This window comes from Vulpes vulpes, chromosome 3, assembly GCF_048418805.1.
Source record: "Vulpes vulpes isolate BD-2025 chromosome 3, VulVul3, whole genome shotgun sequence".
In the NCBI taxonomy this organism is placed as follows: domain Eukaryota; kingdom Metazoa; phylum Chordata; class Mammalia; order Carnivora; family Canidae; genus Vulpes; species Vulpes vulpes.
The window spans coordinates 112,386,066-112,413,421 of NC_132782.1; the positions used below are offsets into that span (position 1 = coordinate 112,386,066).

Here is a 27,356-nt window from a genome sequence, read left to right on the forward strand (position 1 = left end):
CTGAATCACTTTTAAAGGTTCTTTCTCAAATTGAGATTCTATGGTGTTTGTGGTTGAAATGGTCATTGGAGTTTGAGAAAGGAGCATTTTGAGCCTTTTACAGCTTTTGTTACATCAAGACTTGAACAATAGGACATTTTTATAGGTTGTAAAATAAGGTGGCGACGTTATCCAGGAGGTTCCAAAGCAAGGCCTTGCTCTCTTGCTATATGCAGAGTAGTCCTGAGAGGGGAGAAGAGATCATTTAAAAAGTTGTGGTAATCTTGGGGGCACCTGGCTGGTTCAGTTGGGGGAACATGCAACTCTTGATCTCAGGGTCGTGAGTTTGAGCCCCCCATTGAGTGTAGAGATTACTTCAAAAAATAAATAAACTTTTAAAAAGCTGTGGTAATCTTAATTGCATACTGAAGAGACATGATAGGTAAACTGATGTTCAGGAGAGACTTCAGGATCTTGTTTCGGTGGACTAGATGTGAAAGAATGAAGGAAACCAAGAAGTCAGGGAAATGGAGCCTTCAGAATGTAGCTGAATCCTGCATAAGGGATGACATGAAAGATTGTACTTATTGGGGATCTGAGGAGGGCTGTTGAGCAGTATGTATGGAAGGAGTCATAGAGCGAGGCACCTACCTCCCTTACCTGTGAGGAGAGGGGCTCTTTGTGGTACTGTTTCTCAGTACTGCCTTTTTCTCTTGCTTGTTCATAAAATTCTCAAGGAGAGGATTCCTAGAAAGTCTTCTTGGCCCTGTGCAGATACTCATTTTGTTAGGGTGACATTTCTAGGTGTCCTTGAAGGTAACGCTGAGAGAGGCACATGTTCTCTAAGACCTGCTCACATCTATGCCAGTGTTCAAGCAACACCTCAAGGATTCTGTTAGATTTCCAGTATCAGTCCTCAGACTTGCTTGAACCAGCATTGATGTAGAGCTTTACGTGTAGATGCGGAGTTCACGGGCTTGTGGGAAGTAAGGAAGAATGAGACGCTGTGGTCCGGAGACACTTAGCAGCCAGTGAGGTGACTTTCATAGTGTGACACTCCTGTGGACTGTGGATACCCCTGGGAAGGTGAAGGTAGCCACAAAAGGGAGAGCTTCCCACTCTGGAGAGAGGAGGCTGGGATTGAGAATCGCTGACCCTTGGGCACTTTCTAAACATTGAACATGCTTATAAAATTAAAACCATATTTCAAGTCTCATCCCAGATTCTAACAATAAATGTAAACCCAGCCAAAGAGCCAGGAGGCCTGGGCTGACAGGCAGACAGGAGAGAAGGGAGCCATGTGCTCTTGCAGGTGTTAGGGAGATTGGCACCGATGGGTGCCCTGGTCTTAGCCAGTACCTCTTCCCTTGGAGGGTAGGAGCACCTTCCTGGTGCCACCTTGTTCACTGGTGCTTCACCTGACTTTCTCCCTTCATCCCCTTGTGCTGCCCTGCCCTCACCCCACCAAACCACTCTCACCACCATATTGGTGCCATTTTTCTGTATTTGATAAGTGTTACGTCACCATCTTTTCTGATTTGCTGGGTGATTTCTGTTGTACATCTTGCATATATATTCTAATTTATTTTGCTTAGAGTTTGGCACGTTGTAACTATTTTCCTGTGGGTGCTTTTTCTAATGAATCATTGTGGGTGCATTTACAGGGATGAATTCATTTACCCCAATGTCCTTGGGGAATGTACAGTTGCCACAAGCTCCCATGGGACCACGTGCAGCATCCCCCATGAACCACTCTGTCCCGATGAACAGCATGGGCTCCGTTCCAGGGGTAAGTGCTTCCTTTTGCCTCAGCTGTGCTGAGAAGGCCTTGCTTGAATAAGGAAAATTCCCTACACAGTGAAATTGTAGATCCAAGAATCCTATGGTGCTTGGTCCTCTGGATTTGATTGTGCTTTATTTACTTCATATGTCCCTCTCTTTTTGGTCTTCATTACTATAAATGAGAATTATTTGGCCATTGTTTTTTATTGGGATAATAAATTCATAGGGACTTGGGGCTTCATGAGAAGATACAAGTTCTGAGATTGGAGTGGGCAATCTCAGATATGTCACTGAGAGGTCCTTGACAGTGTCTCCTGACTTCTAGAGCTTCCTCTCCTGGGGCTACTTTCTTAATGCTTCAGAGAAGTCGTAAAAGGTGTATTTTGACCTTTAAAGTATAGCATGTTATTGATCTCTATTCAGAGATAAATTTGAAGTTGGTTCCTTGGAGACCTTGCATGAGGAAGCATGCGGAGTGCCTGGGAGCTAGAAGGTCTCAGTGATGGTTCTCTTTCCACAGGGAAGGGAGGATTCAGAGTTCTGTCTCTCCCAGTTTATCTTCAAGACTCTGGCTCTCATCCTCTGATCTCTTGATGATACTTGTCTTTTAGATGGCCATTTCTCCTTCCCGGATGCCTCAGCCTCCGAACATGATGGGCACTCATGCCAACAATATTATGGCCCAGGCACCTGCGCAGAACCAGTTCCTGCCACAGAACCAGTTCCAGTCCTCCAGTGGGGCGATGAGTGTGAACAGTGTAGGCATGGGGCAGCCAGCAGCCCAGACAGGCGTGCCACAGGTACCGTGCACCAGTGATGGGGTTCCCGCTTCCTCTTGACTCAAGCATGTCTTATGAGATTAGAATTCCAGAATACACATTTTACTTTTACGTTTGAGCATCTCTTGATTTTTTTTTTTTAAACCCCCATTCAGTTTTGTTATTTTTACCTTCTTTAGAATGACTCTTATCATCATTCAACTTCATACCAAATGGAATGGATTGTGGTTATTTGGGTTTTGGGTTTTTAGTTATCATTTTCTTGTTTTTTTTAGTTGTGTGTTTTAAATTCACATGTGATCCTGAGAGACCTTGAATATTACAGTGAGGACAGGCCTGTTAACTCAGCCTGGCAGTTTGGTTGGTGTGTCCTATTGTTTGTCTCTCTGAGCTTGTCATCCTGGGTGAGGTCCGCTAACTGGATTGATTGAATAGTTCTCTTGTCGTGTTTTTAAGTACTCTGTTTAAAGCTGAAGAAAACTATTTTCCATTCTTTTTAGTGCCTTTTTTCTTTTGATAATTAATTGTGATATATCAGATTGTTGTTATATACACATATGCATGTATTTAGAATAGACCAAATCTTCCCCTGGAAGATAATATTCATGTTTTCATTTTTTACATGAAGTACTGTTAAAAAAAAAAAAAAGGTCATTAACTACACTAGATTTACTCACTAAATACTTATTAATTCTTCATTTCTGTAGCACATTACTGCTCTAGAATAGCAAACTTGTTTCTGTAAATGTTTTCAACTCTGTGGACCACAGTCTTTGTTTTCACTACTCAGCTCCATGGTTGTGGTAGAAAAGCAGCCATAGGCATAGTCATTCACACATAAATGAATGGGCGTGGCTGTATTCCAATAAAACTTTACTATAAGAACAGGCAGCTAGCTGGATTGGGCCATGGGCATTAGTTTGCAGACCCATGCTCTAGAGCAGTGATTTGGAATCACTTTTTTAAAACGTCCAAATAAGATGAAGCAAGTCTCCATTTGGAAATCACTTTGCTGAAACATTTTAGTGTTTCAATAATTAATTTCTTTTTAAAAAGAAAAAATAATAAATAAATAAAAAGAAAAATACCTTTTCCAGTGGTCTTAAACTATGGGTAGATGTTTTGGAGCACAAAGCTAGTAAGCTGAATGGATATGTGTTAGTTTAAGCCAGAGGTTTCAGCAGTTCTATAAATCACAGTATAAGAAAGCATTCCACAGCATTAACTTCACTGGAAAGTGCACGTTATTGTAAGTGTACAGCTGGGTGAATTTTTACAAATGGCGCATTCCCTTGAAACCAGCAGACCTCACCAAGAAGCCATGGTTAGATTTTCGTGCATTTAATTCTTCAAATCTGTTGTCACATTTTCACATGGGGAAATAATTTTAACATACTCTGTTCTCTCTATTAGGGACAGGTGCCTGGTGCTGCTCTTCCTAACCCTCTGAACATGCTTGGGCCCCAGGCCAGCCAGCTGCCCTGCCCACCAGTGACACAGTCACCATTGCACCAGACACCACCTCCTGCTTCCACGGCTGCTGGCATGCCGTCTCTCCAGCACCCGACGGCACCTGGGATGACTCCTCCCCAGCCTGCAGCTCCCACCCAGCCATCAACTCCCGTGTCGTCTTCCGGGCAGACTCCCACCCCGACTCCTGGCTCGGTGCCCAGTGCGAGCCAAACCCAGAGCACCCCTACAGTCCAGGCAGCAGCCCCGGCCCAAGTGACCCCACAGCCTCAAACCCCAGTCCAGCCCCCGTCTGTGGCTACCCCGCAGTCATCACAGCAACAGCCGACACCTGTGCACCCCCAGCCTCCTGGCACACCGGTGAGCCCCGCAATCTGTCTTTGGGCTGAGACTCGAAATCGAGGACTTCCCCATAAAAAACATCCTGTCACAAAGCTGCCTTTGTGTCTTGGTGCAACCCCAGAAGGTGCCTGTACCCTAATCAAACTGTAGGAGCTATATTTTGTTTCCGACATTGGCTCCAAAGGCCATGTTTGGATCTGGCAGGATGTAACTTAAGATTATCTTTTTTAATTAAACGAGTTTTCAGAAATCAGTAGTTATAAAGAAATCAAACATAGGTCTGTACATAGGAGTCGTTTGTTCCCCATTATCCTAGGCAGATGTCTTCTGAGTTTTAGTAATTTTTCTCTTAACATCATGAGGATATGATAAACAAGGCACATTCCTTCCTAATTGTATGTGCTTTGGCTTTGCCTGTCAGTCTTGTTTTCAGACCTGGAGGAGACTTTTCGTCTCATGACAGAATGACAGACTCAGGTTAGCACTTCCTGTAGCTCCCCTCTGCCCAGTCCTTCCCAGACCTGCTGGCATTGCCCCCACACACATATACCCCTGCCCCAGTTACCACTGAAGTCTTTTATCCCCCCCTTAAAAGATTTATTTACTTATTTATTTGACAGAGAGCCCACGCACGCAAGTACAAGCAGGGAGAACTGCAGAGGGAGAGGGAGAAGCAGGCTCCCTGCTGAGCGGGGAGCTCCACTGGGGGCTCCATCCCAGGACCCCAGGACCATGACCCAAGCCAAAGTCTGATGCTTAACTGACTGAGCAACCCACGTGCCCCTATCACTGAAATCTTCACATCCATTTTCATATCAGCCTAACTTAGAAACCACCTTTCCCCCTGAAATACATTAACTTTATTCTTGGGGACTGAGGATATTTATTTATAAAATATCAAAATAAATCTTAATACCCCCAACATAACATAAGTGTTTATATTTCTTCTTAGGAATTGTGCTTATTATTTATCCTTATTTTATTTTTCTAATCTCTAACATTCCTTTGTAATTTTTTATTCTCTTCTGCTTACTTCAGTTAAAGCTCTTATTAGGTAGGGGCACCTGGGTGGCTCAATTGGTTAAGCTTCGGACTCTTGGTTTTGGCTCAGGTCATGATTTTAGGATCATGGGATTGAGCCCTGCATCAGGCTCTGCGCTGGACATGGAGTCTGCTTATCTCCCTCCCTCCCTCTTTGCTCTTCCCTGACTCACGCATGCTCTCTTGCTTTCTCTCTTTCTCTGTCAAATGGATAAATAAAATCTAAACAAACAAACAACAACTATAAGTGAGACTTTGAAAGTTGAGAATTCTTACGGTGTTTCCTTGCCTTGTTGTTTGCTGACTTCTCCTCCACCACCCCTGTGCCTGCACTTCACAGGCTAAAATACCTGTCCTTGTTCCGTGTCAGCCTTTTATCCCCCTTCCTACTTGGGTACTTCTAGATCTACACTTCAGCCATTTATGGTAAACTTTAATGGCCTTATTGGAAAGAATTAATTTTAAAATAGAAGATTCTGTGACTTAGAAAACTTCCAGGGGATCCCTGAGTGGCTCAACGGTTTAGCGCCTGCCTTCCGCCCAGGGCATGATCCTGGAGTCCCAGGATCAAGTCCCACATCAGGCTCGCTGCATGGAGCCTGCTTCTCCCTCTGCCTGCATCTCTGCCTCTCTTTCTCTCTTTCTCTCTGTCTCTCGTGAATAAATAAATAATAAACTTCCAGAAAATAGTTTTATATCAAGCCGTAGGAAGCACCGCACCTTCATCTCTGCATTCGTGGTAGGAAGTTCTTTCTGTTTTGGCCTCATTGACTTCCTCTGGGACTCCTGTTTTAAATTTTCTCTTCTTCAGTTCTCTCAGATAGGGGTGTCTATTAGATTAGTGTTGAGAAATGTTCATAAGAAACTGGGTATTCGGTGAACAACAGAGTTAAACATTATTTCTGTTTTATTAACGGAGATATGTAATTCTGGTTTTTCCACAGCTTTCCCAGGCAGCCGCCAGCATCGATAACAGGGTCCCCACTCCTTCCTCGGTGGCCAGCGCCGAAACCAACTCCCAACAGACAGGACCCGAGGTACCAATGCTGGAAGTGAAGGCAGAGGTCAAGACCGAGGACACTGAGCCAGATGCCAGTGAAGCCAAGGGGGAGCCTGGGTCCGCGGTAGGTGCCCTTCCTGGGGCGTGAACAGGTGTGCACCATACTGAAGCGTCCTGAGGCGAGACACCGCGTGTTCTCCATGGATGACACTGCTTTTTGTTTTAATGTCCTGTTTGATGATGGGTTCAGAGAGGATAAATGTTAAAAATAGATTAGTTTTTTTTAGGTATTAGGTATGGGTTTTACTATATTTTGCCAGAAATGAAGAGGACACTGGTTTATATTCTAAATGATTCAATCATCCAGTGACTGCACTGTCATTCTTCATTCATAGGTAGTTCTGTAGAGTTAGACTGCACAAGGGTGTGCTCATTCATTAATTAACCTGTGGCAAAAGCTAAAGACTGTCAAGCCATGGGCTGGATCCACCCCCATCCACATGTTTTGTTTGGCCCACACAATATTTTTTAAAATGAGGAATTACAAATAAAACTCTGGGTTTCTGGCTTTTCTTTGAAAATGAGAAGCTCTGTCAGCATTATGCTTACATTCCTATGTCAGCAGTCTGGGTGGGAGCCTCAGCCCTGGCCTTTAGATGGGGCTTGGGCTCCAATTTGCCGGAGTTTCCACTCCCCACTCTGGCTCACACACCTCCTGCTGCATCATGTACTTCACCTGCCTGGCCCTCTGAGCAGTTTGGTTTTTGAAACTTGCCCCAACTTTCAAGAAGATTCTTGTTCCAAACTAGAAATGCCTACATGTAAAACTACTGGGCAGGTGATGGGGTGTGTGTATGCAATGTCTTATAAGCACTCTAGCATATAAAATTTTTAAATTGGGACTGTAATTGCAGTGGTGCTGTCCTAAGGCAACTCACCTGACACCAGATGTTCCAATCCTTCCTGGGGGAGAGGAAGGGATGGTAAATGCAACTCTTGAGTAGGGTACAGCTTGATAAGCCCAGATAGATTGTTAAGAGACTTCCAGTGAGGCTGAGTTAGAATAAAGGTCTTTGCTATTCATACATTATTACCTGTAATTCTGTATTTCTCAAGATGATGGAAGAGGATCTACAAGGATCTTCTCAAGTTAAAGAAGAGACAGACACAACAGAACAGAAATCAGAACCAATGGAAGTGGACGAGAAGAAGCCGGAAGTCAAAGTAGAAGCTAAAGAGGAAGAAGATAACAGTGCTAATGGGGCCGCCTCTCAGTCAACATCTCCTTCACAGCCACGCAAAAAAAGTAGGTTGTGTTTCCTGGACTTGTTTTACCGTGCTGCTTTTCCATCGTGTTGGGATTGCACACCACAGGTTAAAAGCTAAAGCAGAAAAATAACTGTCTCCCCCCTTATATCTTTTCTGCCTGCCATTCCCCAAGTTTTACTTCTTCAGAAATGATGACAGAGAGCTAGACTGCAGTCTGAGGGCCCATGAGGTTTATGGTGAGAATGAGAAATGAGCCACAGCTCTGAGGGGCAGCCCAGGAGCACATCTCTCCTCTGAGCCATCATTGCCCATGGGGCCAAAGTAGAAGTTACATCTGAGTCCTTGTGCCCGCTGAGGAGCTTGGGCTTTCTTTACTCAGTAGGGCCTGGACGACCACGGATAGATTTGAGCAGGAGGTTGACTGCCACACTAGGGAAATTATCACCGTGGCTACACGTGGGTGCACTGTTACAGATGGGAAGGTGTGCTCAGAGTAAATGGGCAGTGGAGCAGGACCCAGTGCCTAGTGCAGTGGGAGGGGTGCAGATAACTGAAGATGCTTTGCGGGGTGAGGCAGCCTCTCAGGGGGACTCAGAGGGAACCTATTGGAGGTCCAGCATGAGGTCAGCAGGGTGTCAGAACATTGTTAGGTGACCCTTGTAAATGAGGAATGTGACTCAGGAAGTTAAGGGCTACTTGTGGCACATTTGGGAAAGTCAACAAAGAACTGTTCAAGGCTGATACTCTAGAGTAAGTTTTTGGTCTCAGACCTGTTAATACTCCTAAAGATTGAGGACACTTGAGTTCTTGTTCATGTGGATTATCTGCTGCTATTTACTCTATTAGAAATTTTAAAAGCATTCACTTAACAAATCTGTTACATGGCATCCGTGAGTAACACATTTTTATGAAAAATAAGTTTCCCAGAACAAACATACTTAGCGTAATGACAGTGTTTTCTTTACAATCTTGTGACTCGGAGATTTTAGCGAACGTGGCTGGATTCTCCTACTGCACCTGCTGTCTCTGTTGTGCTGTATTGTTTGGTTCAAGTCCCTGAAGACAGCCCCGCCCCACACAGATAGGTGGTTGATAAAGAATAAGAGCTTCTTCAGATAATTGTGGGTATTCTTTTTTGATACTACACCAAAACTCAACAAGTACAAGTTTTGTTAAGATTAGTTGCAGTGTGAAGTCTGGATATATAGCACTGAATTTTTATGCCCAGTGACAAGAGTCTGTCTGTTTTCGTGCTGTTGAATGAGTCTTTTGCCCTTGCGTGATTTTTTTTTTTTTTTTTTTTTAAATAACGTAGTCCTTTGGTCATCTTGGAATTTGGCTTGCTGAGTTATGCAGATTTTCCAGATGTCACCATACATCACTATACAATATTTTTTAAATCACATTTGTTAATATCACTAGGAATTGCCTCAAAAATGTCTTGGAAATTTGGGAGGCTGTCCGATTCATATGACAGATACAAGTTCTCCAGATTCTAATTTTGACATGAGTCCAAATGTTATCATTGGCAACAAATACCATCAGTTGTCCTTGGTGTAACTGGCCCACTCTGTTCCTGTTTGGGAAACTGTGCCGCGTACCCAGGTCTGAATAACCATAGCTTGTCTAACAGTCTTTTTCCCAGTTTTCCATGCTCTGTGCAGAGAAACTACTAGCTCTGCTTTCTACTCTGCGCATGCACGCACTTTCTCAGGGGAGTCCGTGCCTGTAGCTTGGTGCCAGCTTCCCACTGGGTTGTATGACATCAAGACGTGTAGCCATGGGCTGAGATTCATAACAGTAACGACACTTACTACTTGGAGGACATTGTTGGGTACAGCTGGCGTGTTTCCCCTGTGTGCACACCGCAGCAGCAAAGAGCACGATGATGACTAACTTGGGTCTGGTGCCACTGCCTATGTTGTGCTGCTACGCCAATGGCCCACTTGTGCCAACATCAACACAGTGCAACAAGCAAATGGCGGCCTGGTATTAACATGGAAGTTGTTTTATGTTATGGAAGTGACCATGAGTAACACATTTTTATGAAATGAGTTGATTGCATAGACCCTTAGGGCCCAGAGCCCTGCTAGAACTTTCTGTGATGATAGGAATGTCATGTCTGTGCTCTCTGTGTGTCACCAGCCATGTGTAGCTCCTGACTGCTTGAAATGTGACAGGTGTGACTAAGGAAGTGATTTTACATCAGACTGAAGGTGGCGAAAGACAGGAGTTTGAAGATGCTTTTTCCTTGGTATAGGTATTTTCAACAAACATAGTGAGTAAATGAGCAGTTGTCCAACGTGACGTGTGTGAGGTTGCCCCTGGAAGATGATGACCCTGCAGCAGGGTCAGCACACACTGTGAAGAGCCAGATAGTTCCCCTCAGGCTTCATGCTCCAGAAGGTCTCTGTGGCAGCTACTCCTAGTGTGAAAGCCACCACAGACAGTATGGAAGCAAATGCGCATAACTGCATTCTAACAAACCTTTATTTTTGGAGATTAAAATCTGATTTCATGTGTCATGAAGTATTACTATTTTCCTTTTTTCTTAACCATGAAAAACCACAGAAACCAATCTTAGCTGATAAGCTGCACTAAAGGCAGGTGGCTGGCCAGACCCTTGGTCTAAGAAAAAAGAAAAAACTGTTAACTGAAGAATTGTTTTCTCATGACAAGTTACTCAAAGAAAAACAAATGCTATTCATTCCATTTCTGTAGAAACAATAGAAGAGGAGGAGCTGACAGAAAGCAGGTTGTGTATGTGTTTCAGGAGGCTCCCGTGGGGCACATCTGCACACTAGGCCCAGGCCCGGCGCCCGGAGTGGGGTGCCTGCTGGAGAGGCCTGCATTGGGCAGTTTCCACGCTCGACGCTACCAGTGGTCCCTGCTCTAAAGCGGGATGTGGCATAACACAAGCACTGCTGACTAACCTGCCTCTTGCCTTCATAGGTTGTTAAACACATTTTTCCTGGTCATTAAAACTTACTGGGTTTTATATGAATGTACAGTCTTGAAAGTATTTGACAGCTAGTGTTTATCCTTTGGTGACAACAGAAAGTGTAGTAGGAAATGGAGTGGCTAAGTGGTGGAGCAAATGGGCATTGGTAAATGTAGGTAGAAACAATCCAGAACTTTTGGGAAAAATGCTTGAGTTTGTAGCTCTGTTACTTTGTACATTTGTTTGTGAGGTTGTAATATAAAACCATTTGTCCCAGGTGTCTGAGTTTACTTCACCCAAGGACAAAAAAATGTCATCAGAGAAAGAGAGGCCCTTCCAGCGAAATGGCTTTATTACCACCCATTGGATCAAGGAAGCAGATTTGGGAGTTAGCTTCATTTTCTGTTCCAACACAGTTTTAGTGTCAGAAACCCTTTTGTTGAAGAAGCAAACTTGTCAGTGTGGTATTAAGCCTTGTGACATAGATGGAATTTTAAAACCGTAACGTTAAACAGTGTTTTCAGAAGCCCCAGATTGTAGCTTTAGAACGTCTGTGGACTCCGTGGTGAACATGAGCCCTTGGGAGCACGGCTTGGGGGGCTGTGGGAGTGGAGATGATTGGAACCCTTTCAAAAGCAGCCCAGACTTCCATCTGAAATGTGATGGAATGGGGGTCTTGGTGCCTTGTAAATCGTATCACTCCTTGATGTTTTCTGACTGTAGTCTTTAAGCCGGAGGAGTTACGCCAGGCTTTGATGCCAACCCTCGAAGCACTATATCGACAGGATCCAGAGTCGTTACCTTTCCGGCAGCCTGTAGACCCCCAACTCCTAGGAATTCCGGTAAGTTAATATAGTAAAACCCTTACCAGCAATACTCAGAGTATCCATGTTTTACCTCTGAAAATTGTGTTACATATTCTTGTTTTGAGGATTTTTGTCCTATAAAAAACCTCTCTGGGGGGGCACCTAGGTGGCTCAGTAGGTTAAGTGGCTGCCTTCAGCTTGGGTCATGATCCCAAAGTCCTGGGATAGAGCCTTATGTTGGCCTCCCTGCTCAGCAGGGAGCTTGCTTCTCCATTTCCCCGTCCACTACTTGTACTCTTCTCTTGCTGTCTCTCTCTCTCTCTCAAATAAGTAAAATCTTTAAAAATAAATTTATTTTAAAAAAACCTTTTCTGTCAAAGCAATAGAACACCTTTGTCTCACTGAATGGAACATGCATTTCCCACCTGTTCTGTCCACGCCGGGATCTGTGGCAGGGTCGCACTACCTCTGGAGCTCTTCTATCTGGAGCTTTGTGTGAGCTTTTGTCTGAAGGCTGCATTTGAAGAACAGGTGCACACTAGTTAGAAAGCCCATGGCCAGGCAGCCCGGGTGGCCCAGCGGTTTAGCACCGCCTTCGGTCCAGGGCATGATCCTTGGAGACCTGGGATCGAGTCCCACATCGGGCTCCCTGCGTGGAGCCTGCTTCTCCCTCTGCCTGTCTCTGCCCCTCTCTGTGTGTCTCATGAATAAATAAATAAAGTCTTTAAAAAAAAAAAAAAAGCCCGTGGCCCTCGTATTCTGGGATTTCTGAGGAGTCTTATAAGGGCCGTAGTCACCCCACAGGTTTCTGTTGAGCAGTATCACTCTTTTTGCTTCTGTTTTTGTGTTTGTCTTCGAATTTCATCTTGTTTGCCAGGACCAAAGATAAATCTCTAGAAAAAAACACCATATCTGATAAATGTGCTTATATTTTAATTCAGTGGATTAAAAGCTGTATTTTAAAAATTTTATATTAAAACATTTTTTACCCATTCTTTTATTAGATAATATATTAATATAATATTATTTTGCCTTTGAAATAATTGGGTCACACTTGACCATACTAATTACAGTTTTAGATAATAAAGTCAGGGAAGTCCAAGGCTTTTTTCAGTTCCCATTTACTACTGTTAGAAGCAGAAGTTTTTCTGGTGCTGATTATTTCTGCGTTTTGCAGATAAAACCTGCTACACACGACTGACATTGGGTGTTGGGGATCCACTAGACTGAGACTATTTTGTCTTTAAGGATTACTTTGACATAGTGAAGAATCCCATGGACCTTTCCACCATCAAGCGGAAGCTGGACACCGGGCAGTACCAGGAGCCCTGGCAGTATGTGGACGACGTCTGGCTGATGTTCAACAATGCCTGGCTCTATAACCGCAAGACATCCCGGGTCTACAAGTTCTGCAGCAAACTTGCAGAGGTCTTCGAGCAAGAAATCGACCCCGTCATGCAGTCCCTTGGGTATTGCTGCGGACGCAAGGTACAGTGTGAACGGTTTCTGGAACGTGAACTTCCCTGGTTAATCCAGCAGAGAGGGTGCTAGGATGACCTGACACATGTGATCTTGTGGTCACACCTGTGTGTCAGGAAGGACCCGGGTGGGGTCTGGCATGTGTGAACCTGTGTGGCAGATAATCAGAGCTGGAGGTACTGAGGAAGACGCTGGACTATGCTTTTCCAGCTGCTCCGGCGTCCGTCTATGCATCTCTTACAAATGTCTTGGCAACTGATTCTGTCCCATTGAATCCAGAAATGTCTTCAAATAGCTGTGAAAATTGTTAGAAAACTATTCTGTGTACTAACAGAAATATTTGGCTGAATCTGACTCTCTAGTGAACCTAGAACATTGTGTGACAGTACGGGAATATATCTTTAGTATTTTCTGCTTTGTTTTGCAGTATGAGTTTTCCCCACAGACTTTGTGCTGCTACGGGAAGCAGCTGTGTACAATTCCTCGTGATGCTGCCTACTACAGCTATCAGAATAGGTAAGCACCGAGCCGCCATCTCCACTTATGGGACAAAAGGACGGTCTTAGGGAAAGGTGTGTCCATCTGATTATAGCCTGGGTATGTGATTTCTTTTCTGAAGTTTTACTGAAGTGGGCCACAATTCCAGTGCTGGATAGTCACTCAGGCCTATGGTCTCTTCATATTAGAGCACGCTTTTATGGTATAAAAATTGAAGCTCAAAACTGCTCGCTGCCCTACTTGAATCAGGAACATTGGTTCTTAAACTGTGGTCTTTCTAAAACGTAACCATTATAGGAAAGAGTCTGGAGGTGAGAGCAAATCTAATAAAGGTTGACTTACCTTTTGAAGCTCTTAATAAAGTGGCTACATTGTACTTTACTATTTCACGTATAAGTATTTGCCTAGATAACTTGGCTTGGACAGCCTGATGGAAAGATTTGCGTGAGTGATAATTCATGTTAAAAAGTACTAAAAGCTTTAGACTTAAATTTTTTTTTAAATTAATACCACAACACAGAATGAGATGTAGTGTTGTTGAGTTCAACATTAACTCCCCTGTTCTAGGATAGCAGTTTCAGGGTTTTGTGAGTGGGAGGCATCCTCAAGAAATATTTGCCATTCTCTTGCAATGTGGAGATAGCTGAATCTCCTGTTTTAAGCAGAAGAGAATGAAAATGTTTTTGTGCTAATTTGCCACACAAATAGGACTTCCATAGTTTTAAAAGAGGGTGTTTTGAAAATTAAATTTAGTTGTATTTGTTGCTTCAAGTGGCTGCTCTGTGTTGCCATAGTGTGAGGGCATCGTGCCTGGAAGCACAGGTTGTAAATCTTGGTCAAGTTCAGCTGCTTTGCCTCCGAGTCATGAACAGGCAGTGGCGTGTATGTGATCAGGGTGCTGCTTTCTGCCTGTTCTTCATCTTCACGTTCAAGTATTAAATGTCCGCATTAGGGTTTGATGTTTGATTACTTGATCTTGTTTGCTTATAGTAATTACATTTGTCCTTACATTTCAAGAACAATAAGTTCTTGTTTAATCTGTTTCAAGAACAGATAAGTAAAGGGCTTTTTGTTATTTGTTCACAGGCCTGAATAATTTGGAACTTAAGAACGTGAATTTTTTTTAAAGCATTACTAATAATTAGTAACTCCCATCAAAATCCTACTTAAAAAAGAGAGGGAGAAAGAACTGTTGACCTAAAAATGTCTCAAGGAGAGATTTCTAAGCCCTGCCCAGCCCATGTGTCCTGGCACCATGGCATAGTGAGATGCTGCTGCTCATTCTAGGGAATGAGAGTGTGGCCTGTACCCCTGTCCTAAAAATACGTTAACACCTGGAATTAAGTTCCTGTCTTAGCTTCCCCTTCGATCAGTAGGAGTGTTTGAAAAGACAAAGTTTAAGATGATACCACAATCCCTTTGTGATAGAATCACTCCTACAATAACAAGTGCTGCTCTGGAGGCTCTAGCCCCTCCCCATGACATTCAGCCCATCCCATAAGGTATCGAGTTTAACCTTCTTGTTCTTGATCCGGGCACAATAACTCCTTCCCTGACAACCTCAGTTGTCACTTTCCATGAAATAACGAACAGGAATTCACTTTGGAAACTGTTAGGTGCCAAGCAAAATGAAGTCATGAAATTTCAAGACAACAGATTTCACTTAACTATTCCCTGAAAAATGTCCCTGCTACTGGATGCCTGGCATGGTTTGGGTCTAGAAGGAAGAACAGAGAGCAGGTTGTTTGCCAGCATTTCTAAAGTTTTGGGTCCTTTTCTCACTGTTAGTCTCACTGTTCCTGGGTCTGTTGGGACCCTGCCTTTGCTGATTTGCACAGATTTTTGGCCGTTTTTAAGTGGGGAGCAGTTGACTTGAGTAGGATCAGGGTACACTACTGCTCTCTTGACAGGTTATTCTTGGAGTGCAAACACAAGATTGTTTTGAAAGTTTTGAGATGTCCAGTTGTCATTTTGTGTAGAATTTTATCTTACTGAACAAAAGTAATATATTTTTCTTACAATTAGAGACATCAATAAAGGAATTCTTTCGTATTAATGATACATATTTAAAAATGTAAGCATACTGCCCCTTAGCTGAATCTCTCAAGGTACGTGCTTCCTAGAATACTATACTTGGAGAGATTAACGTGCTGTGATGCTAAGAAAGCAGTGGCCTAAGTACAACGAGCATCCTAACTGCTTACACTTTTATTCGCATCTTTGATTTAGGAACACTGGTGTTCTCATGCATAACTGTTTTGGTGCTTATGGTCCTAAACTTTTTGGGCACTTCAAACAATAGAAAATCCCACAGGCCATTTAAACAAGTGAAAGTAATATATAAACTAGCATATGAGTACATTTTCACTTGTTTCCTTGCTTTGAAAATTTGATAGTAACTCATGTTGGGAAACTGTTCTATAGATTTTCCAGATACTATCTTTAGATATCCCAGTTATTTGTATATACTGATATGGTACTTAAAACAATCTGCATTTGAAAATTTACTCCATATATTAAATTACCCTTACAAATTGAATTATGCAGTTACATCGTGCTAACTTAGGTACCCAGATGTACACCATCATCGGATTATGTGAAGTATTTCTCCTTTGCAATTCCATATTCATCAGATTGCTTCTTTCACCCAAGGCATAATATCAGCAAGGCTCTTAAGATTGAAAAGTGACTTTCTAAACCATTCCATATTTTTAGGGTGAATAAAGTTTGGAGTAGGTAATAATGTGGGGACAGTCTGGTATTCTCATCTGTCCACCACTGGTTGCCAGGGCTATTTCAGCAGATTTGACTAGTGGGTGGCTGTGCCCCTTCTCCAGACTGGCACCACCTCTTAGGAGGGCACTGCAGGGAAGCTTGGGCCTTCCCCTCCCCTTCTTGATTCTCTCATGTGGGCTTGCTTTGGGACAGGCACTAGAGCCATGTTAACTCTCTCTGCCTCCCACTTTCTGACCTCGGGGTTCTTTGCAGATGAGAGCTGGTTACATGCAGAGCGTAGGCTTCTGCTGCCTCTCCAGGGCCTGCCCTTGAGCCATCAGTGCTTCTTTCTGGGCCAGTTTCCTCCACTGGAAAGTGGTAGGCTTATGATTCTTGTTTCCTGGATGTTGCTGGACTTGATGGCCTGCTTGAATAAATGCTAAGAGATTGTCCAGGATTTTAAAGCCATTTTACCTCACGTTTAATTATCGTGGTGATTTCATTTCTAGATGAGTTCAGCTTTTCGCTTGCCAGCAGTGGCTATACATTTGGCCATAAAATAATTAGAACACTCAAAGTCCAATTTTTATTTTCAAAAGGGAAACACTTGGTGGTGAGGGGGATATCTTTTTTGCATATTGCTCTAGTCGCCCCTGTATTGGTTTATGGTTTCTGTACTTTAATTCTTTCATGCCAGTGATGATCACGCCCTCCTGCACATGGAAATTCTTTTTACCACATGATTTCAAGGCTCCAAACAAATATTTACAAAATAGTGAATAGCCAGTTGATTCAGGAAAAGAACATATAGATAATAGATACAGATATATTTAAACAGTAATGTTTATCAGCTTGTTCCTGGTCACAGTTTTTTATCTTGGTAGAATTCATTGATTGAATCGTCCTAAATAAACTGATTCCAGGGATAAACTTTGATTAATCCAGTGGCTACCCACAGTGAATCTGTCATGTTCCTCCTCAACAAACTATAAGATTGGATCATTTTGAGATGGATGCATGCTTTAAAGTTCTGTGCTTTTAATCACTTCTGTGTGTTTAGTCAGAGAAGTACAGCAGACAAAATGCTCAGTGTGTTTACATAAGGCTAGATTAGAACTTGAGGGGGACTGACCTAGCAGTGATGGAGATAGCCGGCCAGGCAGGGGCCTGAGCCTCTGTCTTTTGCAGCCGTGTGTGCGCGTGCGTGAGTGACCCTGCAAGCTGCCGCGTCCCCTGCGCGTGTCCATGCGGTGTGGCGCTGCAAGTCTTGTCACAGTGTCTTTAACACTAATCCTCGTGGCATCTTGTAGACGTAGTTTTGAGCACTAAAACCGCATTTGATTGTGCTGCTGCCACTACCTTATACTCCTCCTTTCCGCTTGTATAATTCACCTCCATTCGGCTTGTTTATTTTTACAGTATTCCTGTGTGCCCATCTTGTTTTATGCAGCATCAGCCTGCATTTTTGTTGATTTCTCATGCGTGTCCTTTCCAAACATTTAATAGTTTTTAATTATTCTTATTTGATAGCTTGAGCCCAGGCTCCATATTATCTTTCAAGAAATTCGGGTGATGGATAATTTCTCAAATGCAGATTGTGCTTTAAAACATCAGCTCTCTAAATTTGCTTAACTTGGATTGTCACCAAGTCAGAGCAGTTAATCACTGAGGATCTCAGATTGGTGAACGATTGGTCCCAGTACCAAAAAGTTTAAACCAAAGCTTAGAATTGAAATTTGAAAGTCTTTAAGATTGTTTATGGATTTACATATATTGTATTGCTTATACAATATATCACAGTTCTTTTTCTCTATACATTCGTACTGATAAATGGCTGGAAAGTCTTTGACCCTGACTGCATTTCTGTTAAATGTTTGTCTAGAATATGGATTTGGTTTCATTTGTATTATAACCCAATTAACTAAGTGATTAACATGAGAAAAATAACAGGAAAAAATTAAAACCAGTTCTGCGTGCTCAACATCTCAACATTTTCAGTACCTTTAAGATCTGGCCTAAAATAAAATCTGTGAATTGCTGTCGAGCATAAATTTTCCGTTTTGAAAAATAATTGCTTTTTAAGGCCTTTGTCAGACGGTTTTGTTCAAAGTAAATTTTTTCCATCGCAAACCCTGGAGTTATATTTGATTTTCTTTAATAACAAAAGTCAAACTCCTAAATTGAGGCTCCTTGCGATTATAGTATTAACAACTCCTTGAAAACATTTGCATCTCGGAGCTGGCCCGAGCCCAGCCGTTGTTAGCGATGATGGCCTGTGATGTGTGCAGTGAGACCGAATGCTAATCAAGCTTTGCCTTGGCTTTCTGCTCTGTGTTGTCTCGGTGTTTGCGTCTTACCTCTATGTCTGTGCTATCTGTTCCCTTCCCTGTTCTCTAATCCTGCCCTACCCCACCTGCCCCTGTTCCTTCCATTGTCCTCACTGACCCATCAATCAACCAACAACGCCCCCCCTTCGTCGTGGTGATCTGCCCTGCTCTGATTGGTGGCTTCGTTGCTTGGGTGGCTGTGTGTTATGATGGACCAGTTCACCCAAGTATGGCCTTCTTGCTGACAGGTATCATTTCTGTGAGAAGTGTTTCACAGAGATCCAGGGGGAGAATGTTACCCTGGGTGACGACCCTTCACAGCCCCAGACGTAAGTACTATTCCTGTCATTTTTCTGGGGGTTGACTCTTAATTGTTTTTTTCCTCTTGCCCGTGATTAGAAGGGAAGCACCTCCACCATTCTGACTTCTGTGTAGCACATTTTTTCATACTCACTACACCCACATTCATACTTCAGAATGTAGCTGTTTAGCTGAACACCAGGGCCACCTCCACATTCTTCCCTCCTCTTAAGGCCGTGATGCTGTACCCCCCACTGCAGTTCACTGGTCTCTCTCGACCTTGCTCTGTCTCTTCCTTTATTTTTTTTTTTTCAAATTTTTATTTATTTATGATAGTCACACAGAGAGAGAGAGAGAGGCAGAGACATAGGCAGAGGGAGAAGCAGGCTCCATGCACCGGGAGCCCGACGTGGGATTCGATCCTGGGTCTCCAGGATTGCGCCCTGGGGCAAAGGAGGCGCTAAACCACTGCGCCACCCAGGGATCCCTGTCTCTTCCTTTAAAATACTTGCTTTTTCCTGGTGGGTCCTCCTCCATTTAGGGAAATAGCCAATTTCCAGTTACACTTCAGAAGCTAGTTTACCCTTTTGACAGAAGTGATGGTAGCAAAAAAATGAATCTTGTATACATACCCCATCTTTACCATTCATTCAATCTTCTACTGAAACCTCTGTCCTTTAAGCTGCCAGAGCCTGTCCTAGAACACAGACCATGAGCTCCCAAAGTGGAAATCTGTCTCCTTTGTTACTGGAGCTGTGGCTCTTGCTTACTCATTCCAGCATGCACAGGACGAGTTGGTTCATTCATTCCTTCACCGAATCCACTTTTGAATGGTCAGATAATCAGAAAAAGCAAATCCACCAGTTGAATGGTCAACTCATTTATAAGCTTGAGATACCAAAAACCTGCCAGCCACTCTGTCTACCCAGGACTGCCGGCGTTTTATGGTTCTCTTTTTTCCTGACTGCCATGCTTCCTGCCATGCTGGGAAGCCTGCTGGTGTGAATGTCCCTTCACACAAGGCAGGAAGACTTCCCACCGGAGCAGGAGCCAAGTGTACGACATGGACTCTGCACTCTGAGTTTACTTTTCCAAACACAGCACAAGCTTAGGATCCTGACACAAATGAAATGACTAGAATTCTACATACTCAGTTTAGTTTTATATCCCTGTAATCTTCATTCCTTGGTCTAGTTGTGTGATTGATAATTGGATTATTATTCAGTTCTGTGAATCAGAAATAATTCACATTTACACTTTATCATAACAAAAGGACAGTATTACCAATTATCAGTCAGATCCAGGAGCCATTCACCATACAGATTTGATTGAAAATTTGTAGGTTTGGATCTCAACACAATTTTGCCATCGTATTTTGACTAGTCTTAATTAAACCTCATAGTGCTGGTGATAGTTGGGAGGAAATAATCCAAGTCAGATAGAGAAAAACAGATGGTACTGCTTCCTGTAGAGATAAATTTTATATGTTCATGCTATCATTATATCTACTTGAGATTTCAGCTGACTACTTATTTTTTATTTGAAAAACTAGTTACAAAATAATATCCCACAGACCCTGTGGTTTATACTCAGCAAATAAATTTAATTAACATTTTTTCTTTTCTTTTTTTTTTTTTTTAAACAAGGACAATTTCAAAGGATCAATTTGAAAAGAAGAAAAATGATACCTTAGATCCTGAACCGTGAGTAGATAGAGATTTCTTTCTGACTTTTGGATTTTAGTTTCTGATGGAGAAAATCCCTCCTTATGACAAGCCTGCAGGAAAAGGCACTCTTGGAACCTTGGAAATATGTTGCCCTGGGTGGGATTTCCTGTATGAACTTATTTCAGATATGGTTTCTTTTTTAACTCAAGATATGTATGTCTCTATAGCATGCTTTCCGGTTACTGAATTTTAATAGTGATACGATTACGTGGATGTTCTGGTTCTGTCAGAACCTCTCTGATAAATTGGTCATCATAGTTATTGAGAAGCTGCTTAATATCTAGTGTGACTGTTTAGAGATTAAAGGTAGAACTATTTGGTGGAGGAGGGCTGATCTCACTTAAAGGGAAATTTCACAAAGAAAACCTCTTGGGAATGATTCTATGACAATAAACAACAGGAAGCAGTGAGCATGCACTGTTTGCAGTTTGCTTTGTAGATCATCCCTAAAGAGGTTTCAGAGCTCCCTCCATATGGTGGTCCCTCCAGGCCCCGAAGCCAAGTCCTGAGAACACCCCAGTTTGTGTATATGTCCATTGTGTTCTGTCACTTTAGTGTGGTAAGCACAGGCTCCAGCACCATGGGATATTTGGGTACCAAGAAACAGGTCCCCTCCCCCCCCCTCCTGGCACCCCAGCTTTGGGGAGACTAGATGCTGCAGTGGAAGACACAGACTTTCCACCAGGACCTCATTTTGAGCTCATTTAGATTTTCCCAGCCTCAGTGCCCAGGTGTTAGGGGAGCTCTGGCCTTAGCAAAGTGTGCCTGGTACATACATCTTTCCTGACCAGTGGGTTGTCGCTCCTGATTGTCCCATGTCCCTGTTTGCATTATATCCCCCCTACACAGTTTTTCAGTTTATGTTCACCTTTTAATTTCAAAATAGAGTACGTTGAAATACTAGGTGCCCACAGCAGGGAATACGCAGATGAATGAGGGGGCTCTATTTGTCTTCTAGTAGGAGAGATGGATGGATCATAGCACACACAGCAAAGTGTTCCAGAGATGGGGGGCTCTGGCCTGTGCCAAGGGGCATCCTGCGCCAAGGGGCATCCTGCAGAAGGGGACACTCACCTGGCAGCAGGAGTTGGGGGAGGGGCAGGGCATCCTGGGCACATAGAAGGGAAAGAGCAGGTTAGCCCGAGTGCTTGGTGGGCATGGACCATGGGTGGGGCCCCAGGGGATGAGCAAGCAGAGGGTCCTGGGGAAAGGGCTATGCAAGCTGCTCTTTGCCATGTAGATTTCCTCCTATGTGTCTGGGGAGGTATTGAAGGACTTCATTGGTTTCTGTTATGGAAAGATCATCCTAGATCTCTGGGGTGGATTTATCAGGCAAAGAAACATCTTTGATTCCTAGCAGGGAAGCTAGTTAGGAGACCCAGAGCAACAACTCAAGCAGGAAGTAGAAGCTTGACCTAAATAGAGAAGGGCCTCTTGGTACAGGAAGCTGCACTGTGGGGTAAGGAAAGCTGACCTGGGTGGCCACTGAGATACTCCTGCAGGAACAGAGGACATGAGGGTGGTAGCTGGGCACTTGGTTAATAAAAGTTTGGGGAGCAGAGTTTGAAATTCAAAATTGATAGAGTCTAATCTAGAACTTTTTTTTCTTTTGATAGTTCTTTTCCTCGACATAGGAAAGAATTGAGAGTATCTTTGGGAGGGGGGCACAGAAACAGGAGGTGTTGCCTGCTGACCCTTTAAATTCCTAACACAGAGAATGGGCTCCGTTGCTGAGGTTTCAGAGGAGGAGCTGGTTGGAGGTGAAGCAGCACTAGAGGAAGTAGCAAGGTCCCAAGCAGAGCAGCCACCATGTGGGGCGGGTGTGGGAGCGGGCAGCAGTACAGGATTGCTGGAGAGTGCTAGCAGGACTGTGAATTAGGCAGCAGTGCTGCTGTTGTACACAGTTGTGCACATATGTGTCCTTTCTCCCTGCTGATCAAACTATTCCTGTTTGAACATAGAGAAGGGGGACAGGAGTTGGCTGGATCTGTGGTTGAGGGCTTGTCAGCAGGGGCAATGGAAAGATGGGGGCACAGGACTCAGGGCGGTGGCGAGAGTGTACGTCAGGTGACTGGGCTCAGCACTGGGGCTGATGGGAAGAGCCAGAACTCAGCAGAGTTTGGGGGAAGTATGCTACTTTCTGGTCCCTTAAGCCTTCTGTGAGGCACGTAAGTTGTGGTGCTGGTTAAGGTGGTGATTGAAAAAAATAGGTTTTGACATCCATGCATGTTGGCAACTAAGGTTCCTGGGAGAGGTGACAAGGCCCAAGTGAGACATAGTGCAGACTGCGACAGAGGGCGAGCTGCACTCGCACCCTGCTCTCCACTAGATGTTTACATGAATAAAGGCCCGCATTTACCGGTCAGCTTGATGCTTCCCACCTTTGTAACTGACTCAGAACAGGTGCTTCCTGTGCCTAGGCTTACAAGCAAGTGTTTCTGGCACCTGGAAGCATTATTCTGTTATTTGAGGCAGTTGAGGCATGTGCAGTCACCTGGAGCAAACACCGGACTTAAAAAACGTGTAGTAGCATCAGAAATACTGGCTTGTAAAATAATACTTCTATCATAGCAATTTTTTGAAGTTTCATTTTTGGTTGTAAAGGAGATTGGGAGAAACAAGGGATAGGCATTTGTACAGAGAAATGGAGGATGTCTGCTTTCTCACAGAAAGTGTCATACTGGTGTGTTTTTAAGACCCGGTAGAAGAAGGGGTGCCTGGCTGACTCAGTAGAGCACATGACTTGATCTCAGAGTCATTCGAGCCCCTTATTGGGTGTAGAGCTTATTTCAGAAGAAAAAATAAGGTAAAATGCGGCTGAATCAACCAATAGAGAAGCATTAACGCCACAAATACAGGAAGTGATCCAGAGACCAAGGTGTGAACACAGTATACAAGCTCCTACAGATGACCCCCTCGTGTGCTTCTGTGTGCATTAGAGCGCACTCTCTTTGTCTTCCAGTTTTGTCGATTGCAAGGAGTGCGGCCGGAAGATGCATCAGATTTGTGTGCTACACTATGACATCATTTGGCCTTCAGGGTGAGTAATTTCCTGGTGATTTCCTGTGATCTTGGGGAAGGGAAAGCATTTCTGCCTGGAGTGGAGGGAGGGGCCTGTTGTCAGCAAGGGCTCTGTAGGGAAGCCAGGTGGCAGCGGGTCTCTGTTTACTTACATCGTCAGTATTTGCCTGCTTTGGGGATCATAGACTCCAAGCAGGCTGCCCCTTCACTTGCAAAGAATGATACTAGTGAAGCGCTTCAGAGCTGCGTGTCACTGGTTTGGCAACACAGACTATTTTATACAATCTGATCGCACCCATTCTTTTTTTGCAGCTTTGTGTGTGACAACTGTTTGAAGAAAACTGGCAGAACTCGGAAAGAAAACAAGTTCAGTGCTAAGAGTAAGTTGTGGAAGGGCTTCTGTCTCCCTGTGTGCATGTGAGGGGCCTGTCCCCTTCCCGGTCTTCCTTGAGCTCCTCTCAGCATGCGGCTGTGGGGCTCACTTGCCTGAGGCTCTGTACTGTGAGTTCGTTTTCGAGTACTGTGGACTTGTCTAGTCTTACCAGTGGAATCATTGGGGTTGATCTTTATATGAAAACGAGCTTTATGATCAGTTAATGTTTTAGATGAAAGTTTAGAAATCTCAGATACATCGTTAAACTTTGTAAATTCTGAGAGAGAAAATTTGTTAGCAGATCTTTTTCAAATAGCTCAGAAAAAAGACACACACACACTCCCAACACACACATAGAAATACACAGACCCCACTCTGAAATCCTGTTTGACCAGCATGTTCAGCCCTGTGCACATGTGTGGCAGCTGCTTGCCCATCACCTGGCGTGGCCCTCAGCCTGCTGCTGGGAGTTGGCCACCACCAGCCGGGGCTGCAGAGCCTGGTCTGCCCGAGGACTTGTGAGTGTTGCTGCTGCATTTAGGGCTGCTGGTTGGTGTCCATTCCAAGTAGAGAGCAGCCTGTTGCTACATCAGGTAACACATCCTCAGTAGTCTTGACTCTTTTAGAGATAGCATTCTTTTCAGACGCATACAATATATGATCTTTGTCAACTTGGTTCTCAAGGACTAGGGGACCACCTTCTGCAGCATGACGTCCCTGAGCTATCCTTTGCCGAGTTCACAGCAACCCCAAGTAAGAGCACCTCCTGTGGTGGAGCCTTTACAACTCACTTGCCCAGTGCTCTCTGTAGCTCTCACCCTCGCCAGCAGGACAGTTGACTAGCTCACTGTTCTAAGTGTCCCCAACAGGAACCAGGCCATGTGAGGAGCAGGGAGCAGAAGTGAGATGGGATGGAGAGAGAGTTCCCACACCAGGCAAGGAAAGGAGGGGAGCAGGCAAGGAGGAAGCCACTTTGGGCTTCCAAGCTATTGCTAATTCAGGGCCAGACTTTCGTTACCAAAATCCAGTTATCCTATAACTTAAGCTCACTCTTGTAAAACCTTTTGAAACCTTTTGAAATGCTGATGAACTCATGAACTATCGAAATACTTCTTTTCAGATCGGGGTTTCTCAACTGAGAAACTCTTTGTTTCACTCTTTGTTTTAGGGATGGTCCTATGCTTTGTAGAATTTTAAGAGCATTTCTGGCTGCTACCCACTAAATAACCAGTAATACTACCCCTGCTCTCATGAGTGGTGACCACAGAAATGTCTCCACATATTGCCAGATGTTCCTCTGGCGGGGCATAGTAGCTCCCAGGTGAGATCACTAAAGCAGTCAGCAACCTAGAAGCACTTTACTGGGCCAGAGCTTCATGACCAGAGCAAAGTTGCTAGGAGAGGTGGGCCTAGGTAGGAGAGCAGTTGCAGCTGGTGGTGGATGGGGGCAGAAAAACCCAAGAGCAGGCCTGCAATGTGAGCCTTAGGGATGAAGATGTACAAGACTCACTGAAGAGGATAACCTTGGATGTCTAGCCACCCGTCACCATTGGTGTGGTCGTGTGGGCACAGCCTTTGCCAGAGTCTGTAGGCCACAAAGGACGGACCACCTCATTTGCATTTGTACACGCCCTGTACTGCTGATGAGCCAGCGAAGGACAGCCTCCCCCACCCCTGCCCCTCCCTGCCTGACACCCTGCACCTGGCCCAGCCCATTGGCCCACGAGAGAGGCTTCAGAGTCAGAGTCCCCGTGTTGGCTTGTGAGAAGCCTCCCTGGAGACAGCCCCTTGGAAAGCAAAAGGCCGCAGGGTTTGATCACATAAAGGGCAGAAAAGACCCCCTCATGTGCTGTGGGTGAAAACACACGTTGAAAGCTTGGATGGAAGGGGAACCACAATCTAGAGAGTTTGTCTTAAGACTTCGCAGTTGCACTTCTGTGCACGTGTCCCACAGAGTTGTCTGTATATGCACGTGAAGCTGTGTATAAGGATGGCCCCTGCCGCATAAGGAGGAGCCACAGGACGCCAGCAGCTGGCCACTCTGGAAAACTGGAAAGTGTAGCAGAACAAGGCAGAGCTGTGCGACAGACATGAGGGGCATGATGCCCTTTGAAATCGTTCTGCGGGGACGTCTACGCACAAGCATATTCTCTTTGCCACAGGATCAACTGCACTCTTGCATCTCTGAGCATCTGCTCTTCTGGGGGCCCCGGGCAGGGGGCCCTCTCCAGCCCTCCCTTCCTTCCCTCGCTCCTTCCCTCCCTCTTTCCCTCCCTCCCTTCCTTCCTTCCTTACTTCCTTCCTTCCTTCCTTCCTTCCTTCCTTCCTTCCTCTTTCCTTATTTTTAAAGATTTTATTTATTTATTCATGAGAGACATAGAGGCAGAGGGAGAAGCAGGCTCCCCATAGGGAGCCCAATGACAGACAAAATCCCGGAACTCCGGGATCATGCCCTGAGCTGAAGGCAGACACTCAGCTGCTGAGCCACCCAGGTGTCCCTTCCGCCCCTTCACAGCGCTCAGTTCAGTGCCTAAACAAGGTTGTCACGTGTGGTCTCATTTAAAGGTTTTTTTTTGTTTGTTTGTTTTTTTGTACAGTAATTCAGGTGATTTGAAGAAAAAAGTAAAGACCTAATTTTAAAGGTTTATTCTTCTGTTTTCTATTTGAAAATCAGTGTGTAGGATCCTATGTTGACAAAAAAAGGGTAGACCATGGCAGGGTGGGCCTTCTTAGCTGGATCCTGCCTTTTGGGATCAGAAAGCACCTTGTGAGGAGACCCAGACTTGCTCAGCGATGGCATTGGTGGAGGCAGGGGTGCCCCCAGGGCTGAGAATGTGAGGGTCTCCTCCAGGGGCTGCTCCTGGGGTAGATGGACATGATGGCCCATGGGCCCCTGTGGAGGATGCACCTTCGTCCAGGTGTGAAATCCATCATAAATCCACTTTTCCCATTTTTATAGCTTTTCAAGTTTTTATTTTCTTGTGGGGTGTTTATTTCATTTTCATAGTAGTGTTTTCTTTTGAAGTCCCTTGTATGCAAGTATAACATACCAAAAAACTCTGCTCTTGGTATGTTAATTGCAGAAAAATAGAATTTAGAAAGTCTACATTTTCCAGGTATTCCTTGACTTCAGTTAAGGAATCTTAGGAAATCCCAAATAGCTCTTTTAAAATATTTCTCATTCATGTAGTATTTAAAAGTCAGTAAATATAAAGAAGGAAATGCTTTTAAAACCCCATAACTGTGAATAATCACTGTTAACTTTCTGTAGCTTTTCCTTCTAGTCTTTTTCCCTTGTGTGAAGAGTTTTTATTCTGTGGCCAGTGTTTTATCTTGGGGTAGCTTGCTGGACAAGTCCTGTCACGGGGGCCACACTTGGGGGATCCTTGGGAGAGGGGATCCAGGGCTAAAGCGAGTTCTGATGCTGTATGAGTTCTTGCCTGGGATGAGATCCCAAGGCTGCCTGCCCCCACTCCTCTGAGCTGGGCAGGAAAGGAGAGTTCCTAC

At 44.3% G+C, this 27,356-nt stretch overlaps 1 protein-coding gene across 3 annotated transcripts in view; it reads left to right on the forward strand.

The window, feature by feature from the left end:
- The window catches only part of CREBBP (CREB binding protein), a 127,660-nt gene that overhangs the window by 88,140 nt on the left and 12,164 nt on the right, over nt 1–27,356 (forward strand). For all 3 annotated transcript variants that reach the window (XM_026003007.2, XM_072751363.1, XM_026003008.2), the window contains 12 exons: nt 1,644–1,768; nt 2,373–2,561; nt 3,954–4,370; nt 6,338–6,517; nt 7,510–7,699; nt 11,327–11,445; nt 12,658–12,897; nt 13,316–13,404; nt 18,677–18,757; nt 20,375–20,431; nt 23,418–23,495; nt 23,789–23,856. In XM_026003007.2, the coding sequence (XP_025858792.2) occupies nt 1,644–1,768; nt 2,373–2,561; nt 3,954–4,370; nt 6,338–6,517; nt 7,510–7,699; nt 11,327–11,445; nt 12,658–12,897; nt 13,316–13,404; nt 18,677–18,757; nt 20,375–20,431; nt 23,418–23,495; nt 23,789–23,856 (1,833 nt within the window). The remainder of the gene's footprint in view (nt 1–1,643; nt 1,769–2,372; nt 2,562–3,953; nt 4,371–6,337; nt 6,518–7,509; nt 7,700–11,326; nt 11,446–12,657; nt 12,898–13,315; nt 13,405–18,676; nt 18,758–20,374; nt 20,432–23,417; nt 23,496–23,788; nt 23,857–27,356) is intronic.